General features: G+C 35.8%; 1 protein-coding gene across 32 annotated transcripts in view; it reads right to left on the reverse strand.

The window, feature by feature from the left end:
* DLG1 (discs large MAGUK scaffold protein 1) overlaps positions 1–22,784 on the reverse strand; it is a 279,606-nt gene that overhangs the window by 63,619 nt on the left and 193,203 nt on the right. For all 32 annotated transcript variants that reach the window (XM_043594503.1, XM_043594514.1, XM_043594502.1 and 29 more), the window contains one exon: positions 10,465–10,567. In XM_043594503.1, the coding sequence (XP_043450438.1) occupies positions 10,465–10,567 (103 nt within the window). The remainder of the gene's footprint in view (positions 1–10,464; positions 10,568–22,784) is intronic.

Here is a 22,784-nt window from a genome sequence, read left to right on the forward strand (position 1 = left end):
CCCTACTTGAGTTTCCCCAGTAATGCCCTTTATAGCAAAGGGATCAAAGATCTAGACCGAAATCATGAGTTGTTATATCTTTTTAGTATCTTTCAGTCACAACAGTCTCTCAGTTTTCTTCCCTCGACTTTGTAGTCTTGATACTATTGAACATTACAGGTCAATTATTTTATAGAACATCTCTCAATTTAGGTTTGTCTGATGTTTCCACATGATTAGGTTCCAGTTATGTAAATCTGGCAGGAATATCACGGAAAAGATGTTATGTTCTTTTTTTTTTTTAAATATTTATTGTGAGAGAAAGAGGGTGGATGACAGAGTGCCTGGTGGGGGGAGGGGCAGAGAGAGATTCCCAAGTAGGTTTCATGCTTTCAGTGCAGAGCCTGACTCGTGATTTCCTAATTTATTCAGTGCAGTATAAGCTGGTATTATCATCATCAATTTGATGCTCAAATTGTTCTCAATTTAGCCAGTGGGAACCCTTTCAAACTGGATTTTCTGTCCTTTTGACACGTTTCCTTCATCTAGCACAGAATATTACAGAAAAATCTAGTACTTTCCCTTCCCCACACCTGGAAACAGCCATTAATCCAAACAGCCTTGGTAATTTTGGTGGGGAAGAGTATTTAGAGGCCAAGATCTAAGTGTTAGGTGTGCTCACTGCTATTGGGCCCAGGCTCTCTCAGTGGATACAGCTAGAGAATTGTATATAAATTTAATATCCATATGTAAAACAGATACACATTTATAACTATGTTTATATAAATTAAAAACCTTATGTGTAGACCAATTTCTCCAATTCTAACCTAATATTATAGGGTTTACATTTTAGTTTTCTCCCTTTCCATATTTATTACTTTCTACTCTAAAAATGAAAATTATAGGGAACATTAACCTTAGCATGTATGTATCCATTTGGTCAATCTCTCTGTATGTAAGGAGTCCTCTGTCTCTACTACCACCTACTTGCTTGACTCACCAGTACCATGTGTTACCCTCCTAATTCTGCTCAGACTCTGATTCCTCACACAAGGACACTCCCTTATGTGGAAGCCCTCTCTTCATAATTAAGTCCTAATGGGTCACCATAACTGTCTCCAACCTCCCTAGCCCTGCAATACAGATAACCACCTTAGGACTAAGTTGATCAGGATATGGAAGGTAAAGAGCTCTTATTTTTGGTTTTTGAAAAAGTCCTCTTTTTTACATACTTGCTTTAAGGAAATACCGTGCTCCTTTGTTAAACTTAACTTTTGAAAAAAATTTTTTCTTTATTTATAATAATTTTCTAAGCTCTATCAATTCATTTATGTTATTTCTTACATTCCATATTTTTTCTTTAACTTGTTTTGAAATATGAAGGTACACTTTTCATTTATTTCATAGGCATGTTTTTCTGGCATACTTTCATTGTGGAGATGTTATTCTTATCCTTATTTTCATTTTCCAAATAGATTTCTATTGGATTCCACAGTGATCCTTTTCTGTTGTTCATTAAAAATTTTTTTAATGCTTATTTTTTGAGAGAGATAGAGAGAGAAAATGAGCAGGAGAGGGGCAGACAGAGAGGGAGACACAGAATCTGAAGCAGGCTCCAGGCTCCAAGCTGTCAGCACAGAGCCTGACACAGGGCTTGAATTCACAGAGTGCGAGATCATGACCTGAACCAAAGATGGATGCTTAACGGACTGAGCCACCCAGGTGCCCCTGTTCACTTTTATGTGAAATTAGTTTCCCTGAACTTCAGATAAGACTATTGGGTCAGGATAGCTTTTCTATCTTCACAGCTCTGGAGCTCCCTCTTTTGTTGTTTCTGTCAAGTGTTCAAAGACATGATCTCCTACACTGTGAGATCTCCTGGTGGTTTACTTTCCCCCTACTTGCCTGGACCTTCTATTTCCTTTGGCCCTATTATCCTATCCTACTCAATTTGGGTTTTATTCTCAGTAGTTTTCCTTTGCTCTGTGGCTTTGAACTGAAATGGAGCTAACACTGGTTAGTTGTGTCAGAGGGCACAGACTGTTCCATCTCCTTCATACCTTACTGCAGATCCCCTGCGCTTAACATGCAGATTGTGCAAAAACCCTTACAGTTGCAGGTGCTGTTCTTATATTGGCCACTGTATTTTCTAGTTAGTATTCATTAGCTCTTGGGCTTCTTGTGCGGCTTCCCCTTGTACAGATGTTGGTATTACAGGGTCTCATAGTTCTTGAGAACTTGTTTATACTTGCTTGTATTTTGGGGTTCATGGGATACCTTTTCATCTAGTTTTGTTAAAGGTCTAGTTTTGTTAAATTTTGGTTTTGCTATCATAATTTTTTTTCTGGTAAGGGGGGATTGTTCTGGGCAATTTCACTTTAAATCTGCTATCTTATTTTTAATTTTCTATTTGTCCCACTACTCTATCAATATATTATTTAAGCGGTTGTCCTAGAAAATTATTAGGAAGTTTTGAGTTTTTGATATTTATTACTGTTGTTTTTAATATTTTAATCTTTTAAATATATCTTACCTGTACATTTATTCATTTATTTATTTTAAACATTTTATTTTTTAAAATCTCTACACCTAACATGGGGCTCAAACTTACAACCCTGAGATCAAGAGTCCCATGTTCCACTGACTGAGCCAGCCAGGAGTCCCATAATTTTATGTTTAATAATGGCTGTGCTTAACAACTACTTTGCAAAATTCCTGAAAATTCAACAATTGGCTCTTGTAAGTCATTACATCACAGCTCTTATACAAAAGTAATGTCTGTGCTTCTTCAGCTGAGTTCCTAGTTTTCATTCACTTTTTGATAATTCTTTACTTCCTTAACAGCTCTATGATGCCTTTAATAAAATACTCATTATATTTCATGTAGCATTATTAGTTGTCTTCAGTGATTTTGCCAGCCAAATCAATGGAAGTCCTAGTGATTTAAAATGTTATACATTTAGAAATTTAAAAAAATTCGGTAAAAAGAACACATTATTTTTTATAGTAAAGAAGAATACTCTTTCCCAAGAGGTAACTAAGTTACTATAAAGCAGTTAAAGTCTCAGATAGTCAACATTTAAGATACTGGAGAACTAAGTCAATTATTGTTAATTTCTTAAATTTGTGCCTCATTTACTATGTTTACTCTATTCAGATTTTCATATGGTCTTTACTTACTATTAACAAACAATTCCTCCTAACCATCTGTCAGTTCAGAACATACTTCAATACTTTGTTTACTTTTCCTTTAAACCTCCCATTTCATTTACCTAGCTAAGATTCCTCTTTTTCCTGTCTGTTCCAATCAACTCATATTTTTAGATCTATCAATTTTCACTATATACCCATCCTATATATATTTTCTTAGACTTTATTTTGAGAGGAGAGTTTAATTTCTTTTTCAGTTAAGTCATTTACATCCCTCTCCTAGAAATCACATCACAACTCATTCCAGGAAAGGCACCACTGGGAGAGAGCTGAAATGTTATACAGAAAGTTTTCTCTATTCAGCGTTTCAGAAATTCCAAACTTGTCATGAAATATATTTAGGGAGTCTCTGAACTGCTGGCCATAAGTCAAATAATATGTGTGTTCTTGTAAGAGGAGAGAACATGTTTAATAGCTGATTTTCTGCATTTTATTCCCCTTTTCAACTTCTAATCCTTGTTTTGGCCTCACTAGAATTGAAAAGATGGAAGGAAGGAGGGGAAGAGACTGGGGATAAACAGTACCTCCCCCAATCTCTCTGAAACCTACAATCCTAACTATGAAGAATAAAATTCATTTATACTCTAATGAAATATGTTAATTAAATGTAGAACTTAACATCTGAGAGCAATAAATCTTAGAGAACAGATATGACTGGTTTAGAGAAGAAAAAGGAAAATGTTCTGAGTAAGAAGGCAGGTTGGTTAAGTAGTAAGAAAGGGGAGAAAGATGTAGGAAGGAAAGAGACTAAAACAAATCTTAATTAGTAACCTACTACAGAAAGTCACTATGAGAGATGACAAATGCTTGTCTGCAAAGAAATGCCACCAGTCCAATACAATCTCTCCATTTAGTCTCTACCTCTCTTCTCCTTGGTTGTTACAAGAAATAAAAGAAATAAAATGAGGAGACTGGGGTTAAACTCCACCTCTGCAACTGGGATTTAAATTAAAGCTCTGGAACTCAGACAAGTTCGGTGGCTCTGACCAAATGTTTCAACTTTTCTAGATTTCAGTTTAGTCATTTAAAATTTAGGAATAAGAAGGGCGCCTGGGTGGCTCAGTCGGTTGAGCGTCTGACTTCGGCTCAGGTTGTGATCTCCTGGTCTGTGAGTTCGAGCCCCACATCGGGCTCTGTGCTGACAGCTCAGAGCCTGGAGCCTGCTTTGGATTCTGTGTCTCCCTCTCTCTCTGCTCCTCCCTACTTGCACTCTGTCTCTCCCTCTCTCAAAAATAAGTAATAAACATTAAAACAAACAAACAAACAAACAACAAACAACTTCGGAATAAGAATACAAACTTCAAGGAATTTTTTTTGTGTAAAGAAAAAAATCACAAATTTAAGACAAACAATGGAAAAGAGAAAGTAAGTTTAATCTAGGTTTAATTCTTTTTCTTTTATCTCCATTCCTTTATAGTACAGCAGTTTGCAATATAATCAGTATTTTTTGAACCAAAAATATAAATTTAAGGTCTGAAAGTTGATAAAGTGTGCTTGAGGAACAATGAGATAAAATTATTGAGATCAGGGCTTTTCAGGATGTGGAGACCCACTTGGAACCTCAGATTATTTTAAACTGAAGACACTGCAGATGCAACATTCAACAAATGCGGGGGGTGGGGGGAGGGGGGAAACCTTCTCAGAGCTTCCCTTATCTGACCAAAAGCAGCAACTTTCAGGAAATAAGGCTATCATAAATCCCCTCTCCTGGGGAGTATTATGGCTTTGAGATGGAAAGACTATTCATATGTACATAGCAAACATTATCACAAACTTTTTCCTAAAAGCCCATTGGCCTTTCCTGAAGAACCCTATTTATTTTTTCCATAGAAAGTTTTTCTCTCCACCCTTTTTCCCATAGGAAGTTAGGTATATAAGTTATTAATGAGTCCTACTTCTTTTGTTGGCTCCTCATATGCATATAATATAAACCCTTTTCTCTTGTGAGTCTATCTTTTACTAGTTTAAGTTACAGGCCCCAGCCACTGAAAGGTTAGCAAGTTTTTCCTCTTCTAAAAAGGGAGCTAGAAGAAATCTTAACCACTTAATAGCTGTATAATTGGCAAACTACTTAAATTTTTTGTGCCTTTCTTTACTCACCTGTAATGTCAAATGGAGATAACAGTGCCTACTTTATAGGGTTTTATGGGAATAAAAGAAGTTAATGTAACATGGTTAGTACCATAACCAGCACACAATTTTTTCTATTATATTCTATTACCCAACCTATAGGAAGTTCTTGAACTATATGGATGAGGAACTATTAAAATTTTGTAATTTCTGAATACAAAGTCAAAAACTAGCATCCAGTGCCCAAGTTTGATTAGAGCTATAGATCCTGAAAGATAAAAACTTACTCCTACCAAAAGCTTACCTCTTTGCTCTTTGTCTGTTTGTATGTATATATGTACATCAGATTATCAATGAAGCAGAGAATCCCAAAAGATTCATCATTAATAAAGGAAGATACTAACTGCAGAAAGATGACTGATTATCAGTGTCAGGTGATTCCTTCTATACTTCTTAAAATGGCCAGTTCACTGAGAAACAAAATCTGAGCTTTCAACTTATGTCCTTGGCCCTCAAAGCAGTTACACACTGACGATGTGGAATATGTTTTTTTTTTTTTAAGTGCTGTGTAACAAAAATACATTCGTTAAAAAAATAATTAAAGCAAAACATATTGCCTTATAAACAAGGTAAGTAGCAATACAGCAAGGAGGTCAGGTGTTTTCAAAATACCCAAAACATGATTTTAAATTTTAACTCTCCTATTTTTGGTCTTCCGGTTTTTTGGGTTTTTTTTTTTTTTTTTTTTTTTTTTGCCCTCTTCTTTCTTTCTTTCCTTCTTTTTTTTAACCTACCATGTCATTTCTTCTCTCTGCCCATCTAAATCCTATCCACTCTTTAGGTTGCCAGTTAAGCCCCAATCCTACTCAATGGTATCTTTCCTCATGCCAGGCAACGTACTTCCTTTTGAATTCCTGAGGCAAAGTCTGTCTTCTGTGTTTTTTGGTACTTACCTTGTTTTTATTAGGCAACGGTAACATAGCCATGGTAAAAGACATCAACATTGCCAGACTGGGCACTCATTAAAATATTCCCAGTGAAAAGTATCTAGATTTTGAAGGTAATAGGATCTGCGACTGAATTCTAGCTATTAGTAGCTTTGTTATCTGAGCCTATTTCATCATCTGTATGTAGGAATATAGCTACATATTTCATAAGGCTCTAGAGAAAGGTTTAAATAAATAATAAACACACAGGCACCTAAATAAACATATAAACTGTGTTCAGTGTTATAAAGAAAAAAACTATCACAGTGCTAGGAGATATGCAATCATGAGAAAGAGCTAGCCACACAAAGAGTAAAGAAAAAGAATAAGCAAGAACAGAATGAGCAGAGAATTAGGATAGTATATGATGCAACAAAGGGTCTGAAAGAAGGCTGGTATGGTTAGAGTCTAAGAAGCAAAGGAAGGAGTAGAGGGCATACAGTGATCACATATGTTGTGCTGTGCTCAATCACACAGGGCCTTCCTTACAGGTCCTATCAAAGGGTTTAGATTTTATTCAGAGTTTAATGAAAAATGTTTTAAATGGGAAAGGACACAATGCAATCTTTGTATTTAAAAAGATAATTTTGCTTGATGAACAGAGAACAGATTGGAGAAAATCAATCAAGAAGTAAGTATTCTTGTTAGAGGCTATTAGAATAGTTTAGGTAAGAGATGATGGTGGCTTTGGTTAGGGAAGTGACTGTGATACAGAGATTGAGAAAGGGGAGGGTGGTCAAGAATGACTCAGGCTTCTGGCTTAAGAATCAATGGAGGTGTCATTTACTTCAACAGTAAAATAATTGTTTCAGACATGCTCAGATTCAAACACTATGGAGAAATACAGCTTGTGATATCAAATAGGATCTATAATATGTTTGGTGCTCAGGAACATTTGGAAAAAAATACATATATAAGAGTAATCTGGAAACAGAGAAGATAGCTACTAAATAATAGCTATTTGAACAAAGTAGAATGCAAATTCTCCTTGATAAAAAAATGGTTCCATCAAGAGAACAGTTTAAAATTTGAATACAACTAAAGAAAAAGTATTAATCAGAAAGGTTCATATAGAAGTACAGGAATCACAAAAAAGAACAAGAAAGAAGAGAAACACAGTATAAGCCCAGAAAAGATAATCTCAAAGGGCAATTTGAGACCCATTCAATAACTATTCTAGGAAAATGGCAGCCCACCTTTCCCACCTTGCCATCAGTGGCAAGTATATCTAGTGCACAGAGATGTACATTACACTTAGTTAAAAGCAGCTAAATACAAAAATGGTAGAGTTAACTATCCTTGTTCTGGTCTATGCTTACCAAGTATTACAGCAGTTCTTCCTTCTATCAATTTTTAACTCCTCATTAAATATAACTCAATATTTTTACCTGGGTCTCAGAAGATTCTTTCTTGATAAACATTAACTAGAATATGTCTGAATTTTTAAGCATTTAATTTTCTATCTTGTTGTATCCTTTTAATAGAAATATTCACTTCTTCAGTATTCAGTAAAGTTTTCTTGAATGTATAATTTCAAACATTTATTCTCTTCTTTAAAAAAACTTTTTTTTTAATTAAAAAAAATTTTTAATGTTTTATTATTTGTTTTTGAGAGAGAGAGAAAGACAGAGTGTGAGCAGGGTAGGGGCAAAGAGAGAGGGAGACACAGAATCCAAAGCAGCTCCCAGGCTCTGAGCTGTCAGCACAGACCCTGACACGGGGCCCGAACTCACAAGCTGCGAGATCATGACCTGAGCTGAAGTCAGACACCCAACCGACTGAGCCACCCAGGTGCCCCTAAAAAAATTTTTAAAGAAAGTCTAATTTGTATATGTTAGGTATATATACTTGCCTGTCTTCCATTGCTAATATTTTCTCTCTAATCTCTTAAAATTCTGTTTCATTTTATTTATTTTTCCTATTATATTTTCTATGTCTTCTATTGAATTTTCTGCACTGTCTGTGTCTTTGGGTTCAATTTAAAAACTGTTTGCTTTCTTCTTCTTCTTTCCTGGGTTCTGCTATCTCAGAATCAATCTCTTTGGGTTGTGAAGCCATTTTCCCTTACAGTTCTTACACCTGTATTTAGTGGTCTTTCAAAGAAATGGATGCATGGATTGTTAAAAACATTAATATCAAGTTTTCAGCTGATTTATGCCAATGTTGTGTGTGTGTGTGTGTGTGTGTGTGTGTGTGTGTGTGTGAGAGAGAGAGAGAGAGAGAGAGAGAGAAACTTTTATCTGTTGCTAAGTTTGCTGTTTGTTTCCATCTCTTCTTATCAATATCTTTGTATGAATGCCAGGCCATACTTTTTTCCTACTTATTACAGAATGAATTGGAATTTGCTGGACAAGCTATTTGGCTGAACCAGAAAGCTTGGGAGTGCAGGGGGGATGGAAGCACAGGTTACCTTCATGGCCTTTAAAACCAAAAGACTGTCACATTATCTGAGGCTATCAAGACAGATTCCTTTATCCAAATACTACTTCCCTAAACTAAACCACATCAAGGATGACTTCTATTTTTTAGCATGTTCCCTGAATTCCCACGAGGCTTGTCAAAAATAAAAGATGATGTTTTTATACCACAAAAAGAAGCCCTCACCAACTTTCGGTCATATTCTAAGTTCTGCCACCACTGAGAATTCTCAACGTTCCATGTTTTTACTCTTCTCCTCTTCTGTGCAGATCTGAAGCTGAGTAAGCAAGGCTTTGACTATGTTATGTTGTCTAGGTCTTGTATCAGTCATCTTAGTTTTGCTTAATGTGAGGTGGAGTTGTGTGGGTGTAAGTGTGTGTATGTTTCATTTTCCTTGTTGGCTTTTGTGCGTTTTCTTGGGAGGTCAGATATTGACTTATCTTTAATCATATCTAAATAGTCTATATTCCTTAGGAACATATAAGTGAGAGACTTTCTATAATACTAAGAAACCAGTATCTTAGTAAATACTGATACCTTGGCCTATGTAGGTACATGTAGTATACCTACAGGGCAAGAATGTGCTGGTCAGAAGATAAAAGCATGTGTAATCCCACTGGTGGTTTTGTTTCTCACTGAATTAATAAATTGGCATTCGGGGCACCTGAGTGGCTAAGTTAGTTGAGCATCAGACTCTTGATATCAGCTCAGGTCATGATCTCACAGTTTGTGAAACCAGGCCCTGAATTGGGCTCTGCACTGACAGGGTGGAGGCTGCTTAGGATTCCCTCTCTCCTTCTCTTTTGATCCTTCCCCCATTTGCAAGCATTCTCTCTCTCTCAATAAATAAATAAACATTAAAACACTGGCATTCTGACTTCATATATTAGTCTGTTTGGTTAATGTGAATTTATTTGGAGTTTATCCATTATGTAAATGAATTTACCTCTGTTCATTTACTGGACCTAAAATGCCAAGATTTACAACTGGACATACTATGAAATAGCAAGGAAAGCTCTACATGCTACTTTGACCAAGTAAAAAAATAAAATAAAATAAATAAATTAGGTTTTGTTACAAAAATAAATTCCATCATTGTTTCCTTCTTTACCTTGTTGTTTATGAACATTAACCAGTATGCTATATATCCTTCAGGGTACTTAAGCTTTTTAAATTCCACTGAGGTTTTACTGGAGAAGTGGTTATGCTGATGTACACTAGAGTCTTACATGTTTAAATATGGCATGACCTCAAATTTTCCATTACCACCTTCTTCCCCTAGGAACTCAGTCAGGTCACGTCCATGATACTTCACTATCTAGAAACACATTACATTTCAAACTTGTATTTTTTCCATTTATTTTAAACACCAATAAAGACTATTAAAAATGTATCTTAAATCTTGATATTAACAAATATAATTTCAAAAGTCAGAAAAAATTGGGATGACCAATTTTCTTTGGCAATGCTACTATCATTGCATATAGTTTTTACGATCCTTTGGGATCCCTGAGTTAGTAAAGGTATGTATTTGGTTTGAGGACAGATTAAAAAAAATAATAAACACATGGCAATTAATCCAAATAATGATGAAATACTCAAAGGAATTGGAAGATGAAACTACTACATCCTATTGAAAACACTTTGACCTGGATAGTAAATTTGGTTCAGACTAAACAAACACTAGATTAATAAAAGAGACCAAAACATAAAAAAGTTAAGCTTGGAAAGTTAAACAGTAAGAGGAAGAATTCTAAAAACTGAAATAAACAATAAACACAGACAGCAAGAATTTTACTACCTTCAGGCCGATATTGTGCAACAATCGTGACAGCTTGGCCAGCATTTTTCAAAGCGGCTGCTGCCTGCTCATGGCTGGCAGTTCTGAGGTCAACACTGTTTACCTGTAAATCAAATTGAATTTTAAATTTGAAAGAAATTATGCATACTGATTAGAAACCACAATAGCCTGTTCTTTGAGTAGGCACAGTTAAAAAAAAATAATTTGCAATTACTTTATCATTAAAGTATTTTCTTGTTCCGACTTACTAAAATACATCATATATTTCGACAGAATGTTACTATCAATGAAAACAATTTTACTCACTAAAAATACTCTGCTTAACGTCAAGTGAGCAAAACCAAAATTTTCCCCAAGTTTTCTGGGAAGTTGTTCACCAATCCTTTGGGAAACATACCTTAATTTGATAACCTGAAATATCAACAAGTGTCATTATTTTGTATGGTTCATTTCACTAGTAACTCAAGCAATGAGAGGGACGTTCATTTTGTATATAGCATCTTTTCAACTCCTGCCATATTTTTACTCCTATTACTCATTTCAGTTCCAATTTTCTTCCTTCCTTCCCCAAACTAAGCCTCTGTTCTTTTGGAGTAACAGAAAGGCAATTGTTTAAAAGTGTTAAAATTGCTCAGATTTCAAGGGCTGACATTTAAAGAGAGAAAACGTTATCAAATGAACAAGGCATTTGTTTGAACAATGTTTTGTACGCAGGGCCCTTCCCTGGCCAAAATAATTACTGAGGTGATCAATTCCACTCCAGAATAAGCAACTTAATTTTTATTTCTGAAAGGCTGCTGATACCTAGTATATGCTGCAAGCACACTATCTTAAGAGCCTATACCTTTCCCACTATTAGCAAAAATTAAATGGACATTCAGGGAAGCATTATATTTAAATGACAATAGCTTTAAATACTTAAGTTGTCTCCCCACCCCGCCAAGAACCAGCAATAAATAGACTATAGTAATGCTTGAAACCTTGATCAAATATTTCTGGAAAGGAAGAAGAACTGTCATGCAATTTTTATATGAAAGCCTGTTTTGTTGACATCAAATCTCAAACCTGTTAAAGCTCACATACCAATTTTGGAAAAAATGACTATAAGCCCAGAAATTCTTAGGATTATAAAATTTATATAAAAAAACATTTTAACCATGTAAAGACCTGATATTTGATATTATGTATAAAGGATGTCATTATGCAGCTAAGTTAAAACAAACACATATATTTTTACTTTTTATTTTGAGAGAGAGAGAGGGAGTGAGTGAGCATTTGAGTGGGGGAGAGGGACAGAGGGAGAATCTTAATCAGGTTCCATGCTCAGTGCAGAGCCTGACACAGGGTTCGATCCCACGACCCTGGGATCATGACCCAAGCTGAAATCAAGAGTTGGACAGACAACCAACTGAGCTACCCACTTTTTTTTTTAAGTTGTAATTTAAATTCCACTTAGTATACAGTGTAATATTAGTTTTAGTTGTACAATTTAGTGATTCAACACTTACATACAACACCTGGTGCTCATTACAAGGGCACTCCTTAATCCCCATCACCTATTTAACCCATTCCCCCAGCCACCTCCCCTCTTGGTAACCAGAGAGTTCTCCATAGTTACTGTTTCATGGTTTGCCTCTCTCTTTCCCTTAGTTCATTTGTTTTGTTTCTTAAATTCCACAAATGAGACAAATGATATTTTTCTTTCTCAGACTTACTTCATTTAGCATAATACTCTCCAGCTCCATATAGAGCTATGTTGTTGCAATGGCAAGATTTCATTCTTTTTTTATGGCTGAGTAATATTCTCGTGTGTGTGTGTTTGTGTGTGTGTGTGTGTGTATACACACACTACATCTTCTTTTTTTTTTTTAAATTTTTTTTCAACGTTTATTTATTTTTGGGACAGAGAGAGACAGAGCATGAACCGGGGAGGGGCAGAGAGAGAGGGAGACACAGAATCGGAAACAGGCTCCAGGCTCTGAACCATCAGCCCAGACAGAGCCTGACGCGGGACTCAAACTCACGGACCGCGAGATTGTGACCTGGCTGAAGTCGGACGCTTAACCGACTGCGCCACCCAGGCGCCCCATACACACACTACATCTTCTTTATCCATTCATCAGTTGATGGACATTTGGACTGTTTCCATATTTGGCTACTGTAGATAATGCTGCTATAAACACTGGGATGCATATATTCCTTTGAATTAGTATTTTTGTATTCTTTGGGAAAATACCTAGTAGTTCTTGAATGAAAATCAAGATCCAAAAAAATCTGAATCTAAAAAAATGTAACATAATGTGGTTTTATTAGAGATTATCTCTAGCTAAAGACTATTAAAAAGTTTACAATATGTAAGTAGTTCTTTTTTTTAAAAAAAATGTTTTTTTGAGAGAGAGAGAGCACGAACAGGGGAGTGGCAGAGAGAGAGGGACCAAGCAGTCTCCACAGTGTCAGCCCAGAGCCTGATGTGGGGCTTGATCTCATGAACAGTGAGATCACGACATGAGCCGAAATCAAGAGTCTGGCACTTAACTGACTGAGCCAATCAGGCACCCCTAAATAGACCTAGTCTGAGCATGAAGTATAACTAATTCCTAATTCCCTAAAGAATAAACTAGGGAAGAAATTTAAAGGAAGAGAAATTTTCATAGATAGTTGTAGAAAAGGTAATTCTTAATGAATTATTCCTGAGCAGCAAATCTTTGTTACAGAAGAGATCTGAAGACAACTTATACAGATTCAAAAGAGAATAATTTGTTAACAAGACTACAAATTAAAAACTTTCCAAAATCTACTGAACATTTTAACAGAAAATACAGTATCAAGGATATTTTAAAAGAAATCCTTGCACTGAGAGACATATTTATGTAAATAGCCTTAAGTCACTTTTTTATACATATAATTTACATAAAATTCACACTTTCAACGTGTACAATTGAGTGGTTCTCAGAACATTCAAAAGGATGTGCAATTATCACCATGATCTAATTCCAAACATTTTCATTACCTCAAAAAGAAACGCACTACCCATTATAAGCCATTCTCCTCTTCCCTCAGCTCCTGGCAACTACTAACCTACTTTCTGACTCCATGGATATGTCTGTTTTCTACATTTTAAATAAATGGGATACTGATACTATGATATGTAGCCATTGTGTCGGCTTCTTTCATTTAGCATGTTTTCATGGTTCATCCTTGTAGCATGTATCAGTGCTCCATTACTTATTATGGCTGAATAATACTCTATTGTATTATTCTACATTCTACATTTTATCTACATTGTTAATTTTATTCCTCAGTATTTTACTCTTTTAAATATTGTCATGTGTGAAATTGTTTTCTTAGTTCCACTTTCAGGTTGTTTAATGCTGGTATACAGAAACATAGCTGTCTCTTGTACGGTGATTTGCTCTCCTGCAAAATTGCTGAACTTGTTTATTAGTTCTAGTAGCTTTTTTGTTGTGGTTGGATTTTCTAAGACTGTCTATATATAAGAGATCATGGCATCTGCAAATAGAGATAGTTTTCCTTTAAATCTGGAAGCCTCTTTTTTTTTTTCCTTGTAACCACCCTGTCTAGAAACTCCAGTACAGCACTGAAAATGAGCAGCAGAAGCGGACACGCTTGTCTTGTGATCTTAGAGGGAGAGCTTTCATTTTTTAGCATTTAGTATGATGTAAGCTATTGGTTCTTCAGAGAGACCCTTTAGCAGGTTGAGAAAGTTCTATTCCTAATTTGTTTAGTGTTTTTATGATGTAAAGGTGTTGGTTTTTGAGAAGTGTTTTCTGTGACTATTGAGATGACTGTATCATTTATGTCCTTTATTAATAAGTGTCTCAGTTTGATTGGCTTTCTTATGTTGAACCAACTATTCATTCCTTAATCCCATAAATTACACTTGATTATGGTGTAAAGTTCCCTTTTTATGCTGGTGTATAATCTTTTTTTATCCTGCTGGATCCAGTTTGCAATTCTGTTAAGGATTTTTTCATCTATATACATAAGGAATATTGGTTTCTTGTTTTTTCTTCCTATGATGTCTTTGTTGGTTTGATAAAAGAACAATGCATGGCTTCATAGAATGAGTTGGGAAGTGCTCTTCATGCCTATTCCTTTTTTGGGAAGTTTGTGAATGACTGGTGTTAATTCTTCTTTAAATGTTTGGTAGACCATACCAGTGAAAACCATCTGGTCCGGCTTTTACCTTTGTGAAACATTTTGATTATCAATTCAGTCTTCTTAATTGTTACAGGTCTATACAGATTTTCTATTTCTTTTTGAGTCAGTTTCAATAGTTTATGTCTTCCTAGAAATTTATCAACACTTACATACATTATAAAATATACTTTGTCTTCACTAACAATTTTTATCTTTTCTTTGTCTGATATTAGTATAGCCACTCTTCAGTGTTTCTTGGTTACTGCTTGCATAGTGAATCTTTTCCAACTTTTTAGTTTTAATCTTTGTTAAAAATAAACCACTGTCTTTGAATCTAAAGTGTGTCTGTTACAGACAGCATATAGTTGGATCCCACTGTTTAATCTACCCTGTCAATATCTTTTAACTGGAGTGTTTAATTCATTTACATTTAATGTAGTTGAAAAAGATTTGTCGTCTATTTTGCTGTATTCTTCATGCCTGATATATTTTTTGTTCCTCTATTCCTCCATTTCTACCTTCTTTTGTTAAACAGATACTTTCTATTGTACCATTTTAATTCCCTTGTTTATTATATATATTTTCCATTATTAGCCTAGTGGTTTCTCTGGATTATAATTAACCTAATGATCTACTTTAGATTAAATACCAACTTAATTTCAATGGCATATAAAAGCTCTGCTCCTATACAGCTCTGTGGTCTCTACCTGCCTTGTGATAAATTACATCTTTATAAAGTGTGCGCCCATCAACACAGATTAAAGTTATTGCTTTATTCAGCTGTCTTTTAAATCAGATAGTAAAAAAAAGAGTTACAAATAAAAAAATACACTTATATGTTTCTGTTTTGTATTTACCTATGTAGTTCCATTTAATAACACTCTTTATTTCTTCATATGGATTTAGGTTACTCTCCAGTGTCCTTTCATTTTAGTCTGAAGGATTCCCTTTAGTATTTCTTATACAACAGATCTACTAGAGATGAACTTCCTCAGCTTTTGCTTACTTGGAAATGTCTTGATTTGTTCTTTGCTTCTGAAGGACAATTTTGCTCCTGGATATAGAATCCTTGGTTAATACCATTTTTCTTTCAGAACTTTCAATAGGTCATCCTATTGCTTTCTGGCTTACACTGTGTTTGATAACATATTAGATGTTAATCTTACTGAAGATCTCCTGTATGTAATGAATCATTTTTCTCTACTTTCAAGGTTCAATCTTTGTCTTTTGATAGTTTGATTATGATATGTGCATGGTTTGGATCTCTTCAAGTTTATTCTACTTGTAGTTCATTAAGCTTCTCGGATGTGTACAATGTTTCTCACCACACTTAAAGTTTTCAGTCATTATTTACTCAATATTCTTTCTGCCCCTTCCTATCTTTCTTGTCATTCTGTGACTACATATAAATATACATTATGTATATGTTGTACATTTGATGATATCCCACAGAGGCTCTGTTAATTTTTCTTCATTCTTTTTTCTTTCTGTTCTTCAGTGTGGATAATATCACTAGACATATCTTCAAGTTTGCTATTTTTTTCTTCTGCTAGCTCGTATCTGTTGAGTTTGTCTAGAGTATTTTTGCATTTTAGTTACTGTATTTTTTACCTGCAGAATTTCTATTTGGTTCTTTTTTCTTTTATCTATTTATTAAAGTTTTTTTGAGGTTTATTTTTGAGAGAGAGAGAGAGAGAGAGAGAGCATGAGTGGGGGAGGGGCAGAGAGACAGAGACACAGAATCCAAAGCAGACTCCAGGCTTTGAGTTTGTCAGCATAGAGCCTGATGCGGTGCTCCAACTCACGCAACTGTGAGATCATGACTTGAGCCAAAGTCAGAGGCTTAACCAATTGAGCCACCCAGGCGACTCAGTTCTTTTTTCTAATAGAAATCTCTTTATTGAATTCTCTTCTTGTTGAGAATATTGTTCGTTTATTTTTCCCTTTCATTCTTTAGTTCTTTGAACATATTTAAAATATCTGATTTGAAGTCTTGGTTTAGTAAGTCCAATGTTGGGCTCCCTTAGGGGCAGTTTCTACTGACTGCTTTTTTCCTGTGTACAGGCCTTATTTTCTTGTTTTTCTGCATGTCTCATGGTTTTTTGTGGAAAACTAGACATTTAAAATAATACAATGTGCAACTGTGGAAATCAGATATGTCTTTCTGCCCAGGGCTTGTTATTGTTGCTGATTATAGTCATTTTTGGTGACTTCTGAATTCTATGAAGTTTGTATTTTGTGATGTGTGTGCCAATGAAATCTCTGCCTTGTTAGCTTAGTGGTCAGTTAATGACTGGAAAGAGATTTCGTTAAATGCCTGGCCTCTTTGCTGAAGGGCTCTGTGTGTATGCTGTGTGATGTTTTCAACACGCAGCTAGGCAACTGATAACTCTGACTTAACTATCACTTCCTGTCTGCCTAGAGCATCACAGTCGGCCAGAGGTGTGAGTTTAGGACCTTTCCTGAGTATGTACACAGTCCAGGACCTACATGTGTCTTCCTAGGTTCCAAGGAATATGTCATAGTTTTTCAAGGCCCTAATGGAGAGCTCATTCCCCACTTTTTCCTTTTAAGCTTTTGATTAACTTACTGATTGCCTCAACTATTATCCAATGTCTCAGGCAGCCATAATGTGCCTATAATTGTTTTGACAATTAGCCCAGAGAAAAAGGCTTTTGAATCAGGTTAATACAGAGAGCCTTCCAAAGGGGTTTTAAAGAACCACCAAACAGGTCAAATTATGACAATTCTCTGGAAAAGAGGCTCTGAAAGGTCTACCTCCATTCTGCTCTCTAGTGGCTGTGACGCACTGGTTTTCACTGTAAATGTGGACTATTTTTCAAGGTTACTGTGATGCTGGAGAACAGGGGATGGGACTTAGGTAAGTTAAAACCCCCTAAGCTCACTCTTATGAAGGTTCAGTCCTCTGCTTCTTTTATTTTGAATAAACACTTCCTGAATTGCTGCAAGCCTTTGGTTAATTTCCAGAGTTCTGAACAACTTTATTCTGACAATTGTGTCCACTTTTCTCACTGCCTTTATAGAAGAGGGAATTTTTGTTGAAGTCTTTTGGGTCACTTGTGATTCTAAGATTCTAGGAGTCTAGATTTTCAGCAAATATAAATTATATTCTCCACCATACTTGTCATCATTGGAAATAACAGTAATACGTCATTTATACCATATTGAAAAATGTAGTGTTCTATATATGTAATGAATTTTTAAAATATTTTTTAATGTTTATTTTTGAGAGAGAGAGAGAGACAGAGAAAGAGATGGAGCATGAGCAAGGGAGGGTAGAGAGGGAGACACAGAATCTGAAGCAGGCTCCAGGCTCCAGCTGTCAGCACAGAGCCTTGACACGGGGCTTGAACCCACGAACCATGAGATCATAACTTGAGTCGAAGTTGGGTGCTTAACCGATTGAGCCACCCAGGTGTTCCTATATGTAATGAATCTTGATTTCAAAGCTTCTTTCTTCAACAAAATTAAATATATCAAAAAGAATATTTTATAAAACCTATGATTTATTTCCATGCCTTCCCAACTAATTTATTTATATTTTTCTCAATGATGTGGGTTATCATTAAGAACATCAAGGGGTGCCTGGGTGGCTCAGTTGGTTAAGTGTCCAACTTTAGCTCAGGTCATGATCTCATGGTTTGTGAGTTTGAGCCCTGCGTTGGGATCTGTGCTGACAGTTCAGAGCCTGGAGTCTGCTTCAGATTCTGTCTCTCCCTCTCTCTGCCCCACCCATGCTTGCACTGTCTATCTCTCTTGAAAATAAATTAAGCAAAACAAAAGCAAAAACAAAAACAAAAACAAAAAAAAAGAAAAGGAACATCAAGAGATGCCTGGGTGGCTCAGTAGGTTGAGCATCTGACTTCGGCACAGGTCATGATCTCACACTACTTGTGGGTTTGAGCCCCGCGTTAGGCTCTGTACTGACAGCTCGGAGCCTGGAGCCAGCTTCAGAATTCTGCCTTTGTGTCTCTGCCCCTCCCCTGCTCATGCTCTGTCTCTCTTTCTCTCTTTGAAGTATAAAATAAAAACAAAAAAACAAAACAACATCAGTAAGAGGGATGGTCTTTAGAACAGTAATTCACAAAGTTTGGTTCCAGGAGCAGCAACATCAGTATCTCGTGGAAACTTGTTAGGAATACAAAATTTTAGAATCTACCCAAGTCAGGGGCACCTGGGTGGCTCAGTCGGTTGGGCATCTGACTTCGGCTCAAGTCATGATCTCACAGTTTGTGAGTTTGAAGCCTGTATCAGGCTCTGTGCTGATAGCTCAGAGCCTGGAACCTGTTTCAGATTCTGTGTTTCCCTCTCTCTCTAACCCTCTCCAGCTCTCACTCTCTCTCAAAAAAAAAAAAAATAATAATAATAAACATTAAAAAAAAAGATAAAAAAGATTTAAAAAATCTGTTAAAAAAAAAAAAAGAAGCTACCCAAGTCATACTGAGTTGGAAGCTTTGGGGATGGGGTCTAAGAGTGCTTTGTTTTTGTTTTTTAATATGTTTTTTTAAATGTTTATTTTTGAGAGACAGAGTGAGAGAGAGCACATGCCCCTAAGAATGCTTTTTAACAAGGCTTTAAGGTGATCGTGATTCAAGGTGAAAATTGAAAACAGCTAAACTTTGTCTAATGAGGTATTTAGTTTGTTCCTAACAGGGTTTTTAGTTTTTTTCTCTTGCTCCTGAGGTTTTTTTATTGCTCTCAGGGTATATGCCTAGAGAAGCTTAGTAAGCATTAAAATTTTAAGGCTACTGATGCATACAGCCTCAAAAGCCTGTATGTAACTTACACTGACATTAGGGTAACCAAGTGGCCTGCCTAGACTGTCTGGGATTTTCAGTTTTAAAATTGAGACTAAAGGGATTTCCAGACATGGGGCTTTAAGTGCTAGAACTGGAAAAGTTCTGGGTCAACCAGGTTATGTTGGTCAGTCTAACATACTCTAGCAGTGTGTCAGTGACCCATATAAAATTGTTCCATATGGACAATTCAAAAACATCTATTTTTGCTTTGAATTTTTTACACCTAACTCTAAGCCAACTGAAAATTTATTTTGACACAAGGTGTGAAGTGAGGCTCTAAGCTAATTTTACTCCCCTAAACAACTAGCTAATTTGTCCAATATTTATTTTTAACAAATTCATTCTTTACCACCAATTTGTCCTTATCATACTATAACTTATTTTAAAAAATTTAAGTTCCAGTATAAAAGTAAAAGCAATAAAATATACAAATTAGAACACTTCAGTTGGAAGAATTTTCAACAACTGTATACACCCATGAAACAATTCCAAACAAGATATATACCCTCCCTTTCCATCATTCAACTCAGAAATTTCCATTGTGCCACTTTAAAATCAGTACAATTACAACTACTTTCTGACTTCTATCAGTAGAAATTATTGTCTGCTCATGATTATCATTTAACTGGATTCATACTGTCTGTGTTTTTGTGGTATGTTTTATTTTACTCAATGTGATATTTTTTAGTGTTATGTATGTTGTTGTGGGTGTCAGTTTGTTACTTTGTTTAAATGCACTCCAATTTATTTAGCTGTTTTGTTATTGATGGACACTTGATTCATTTCCAGATCTGAATGATTATCAATAAGGCCGTTATGAACATTTCTGTTTAAGTGCTTCTGTAGACATGATTTCTTGGGTAAAATCTGGGTGATCTTGTAGTGGTTGTATAATATGCCCACCAGTAATGAGAGCTATCAGTCCTCCACATCCTCATATTTGTCCTTTTTTTTTTTTTTTTTTTTTTCCATCTTTAGCCATTCAACTGGGTGGGATATGGGATACGTTACAACTCCCACTCCTAAAGTTAAAAATCCACACATAACTCTTGACTCTCCAAAATCTTAATAGCCTATTGTTGACTAGAAGCCTTTCCATTTGTATGCTATACGTATTATATACTGTATTTTTATAATAAACTATAGAAAATGTTATTAAGAAAATCACAAGGAAAATACATTTACCATACTATACTGTATTTATCAAAAAAATCTATATATAAGCGGACATGTGCAGTTTAACCCCCATGTTGTTCAAGGATAACCCCTATCTCATTTTAGTTAGGCATAATTTATATTCAATAATCTTTTTAGTTTACAGTTAAAAGAGTTTTGACAACTGCCTATGTTGAGTAGATATTGTCACAATCAGATACAGAAAATTGACATCACTCCCACCCAGATTCTTCCAAATGCCTTTATTCATTGTGGGTTTTGGGTTTTTTTTGTTGTTGCACTGCCCTGATGCCTAACGTTAAGTACCTTTTCATGTGTTTATAGGCCATTCACATATCTTGTGAAATATATGTTTAACTCTTTTGCTCATTTTTAAAACTGGGTTACTCATCTTTCTATTGTTAATTTGTGAGAGATGTTTATGTATTCTGGATACAAGTCCTTTATCAGATATATGTACTAAGAATGGTTTTTCCTTCTCTGTGGCTTGCCAATTTGGCTCTTAATGCGCATTTTTTATGGTTAGTATTGTATGTACCGTTGCAAAGATATCCTCCTATAAGTTTTCTCTAGGAGGATTATGGTTTGGGCTGTACATTTAGATTTATAATCCATGTAGAATTAATTTTTAGGGCACCTGGAGGGCTCAGTTGGTTAAGTGTTCAACTCTTGATTCTGGCTCAGGTCAAGATCCCACAGCCATAAGATCGAGCCCCATGTTGGGTTCCCTGTTGTTTTGGCTGGGGCGTCTGGGTGGCTTAGTTGGTTAAGTGTCCAACTTCAGCTCAGGTCATGATCTCATGGCTTGTGGGTTTGAGCCCCGCGTTGGGCTCTGTGCTGACAGCTCAAAGCCTGGAGCCTACTTCAGATTGTGTGTCTCCAACTCTCTGCCTCTCCTCCACTCACGCTCTGTCTCTCTCTTTGTATCTCACTCTCTCTCAAAAATAAATAAACATTAAAAAAAATTAGTTTTGGCTTAAAGAGCAGATTAGACATAGATGAAGAAAATTTATGAACTAGAAAACATATCTGACTGAAATTAAGTACAAGAAGACAGAGTTAATAAATATGACACTGGGATTAAAAGACATGCAGGACAGGATGATATCCTCCTCTTACAGGAACTGAAGAAGGAGAGAATCTATACGATGTGGGAAAGGCAAATTTGAAAAAATACTGGCTAAGATTCCAGAATTGATTAAAGACGGAACTTCTCTGATTCAGGAAGCTCAACAAATCTTAAACAGAAAAAATAATAAGCTAGACATAATCATATTTTAATTAAACTGTAGTACACCAAAAAGTAAGAGACTTTAAAAAAAAACAATAAGTGAGGGGCGCCTGGGTGGCTCAGTCGGTTAAGTGTCCGACTTTGGCTTAGGTCATGATTTCATGGTTTGTGGGTTTGAGCCCTGCATCGGGCTCTGTGCTGACAGCTCAGAGCCTGGAGCCTGTTTCGGATTCTGTGTTTCCTCCTCTCTCTGCCCCTCTCATGCTCATGCTCTGTCTCTCTCTGTCTCTCAATAATAAATACATGTTAAAAAAAAATTTTTTTTTAAATAAGTGAAAAAAGAAAAACCAAATCACTTACAAATAAATAAGACATAGTGCAGATCTTTTTTGTTAAATACAAAAAAAGAAGCTTGATAGCATACAACAGTATCTTCAAAGTATTGAGAGACAACAGCTGTCACTCCAGCACATTAGACTGCATCATATACACAAGTGAGGATGAAGTAAAGATATTTTCAGACAAACTCTATGATTATTTATCATTAAGAAATTATTGCTGAATGAACAATCTAAAGATTCCCAATAAGGTACATTTGGGTATTTGAAAAATATTTTAGCTTTTAAAAATGACCAGGAGAGCGCCTGGGTGGCTCAGTCAGTTAAGCGCCCGACTTCAGCTCAGGTCATGATCTCATAGTCCGTGAGTTTGAACCCCGTGTCAGACTCTGTGCTGACAGCTCAGAGCCTGGAGCCTGCTTCAGATTCTGTGTCTTCCTCTCTCTCTGTCCCTCCCCCACTTGTACTCTCTCTCTCAAAAATAAATAATCATTAAAAAAAGTTATTAAAAAAAATCTTTAGGGGTGCCTGGGTGGCTCTGTCAGTTAAGTATCTGACTTCGGCTCAGGTCATGATCTCGTAGCTTGTGGGTTC

The sequence above is a fragment of the Prionailurus bengalensis genome, chromosome C2 (genome assembly GCF_016509475.1).
Source record: "Prionailurus bengalensis isolate Pbe53 chromosome C2, Fcat_Pben_1.1_paternal_pri, whole genome shotgun sequence".
NCBI lineage: Eukaryota > Metazoa > Chordata > Mammalia > Carnivora > Felidae > Prionailurus > Prionailurus bengalensis.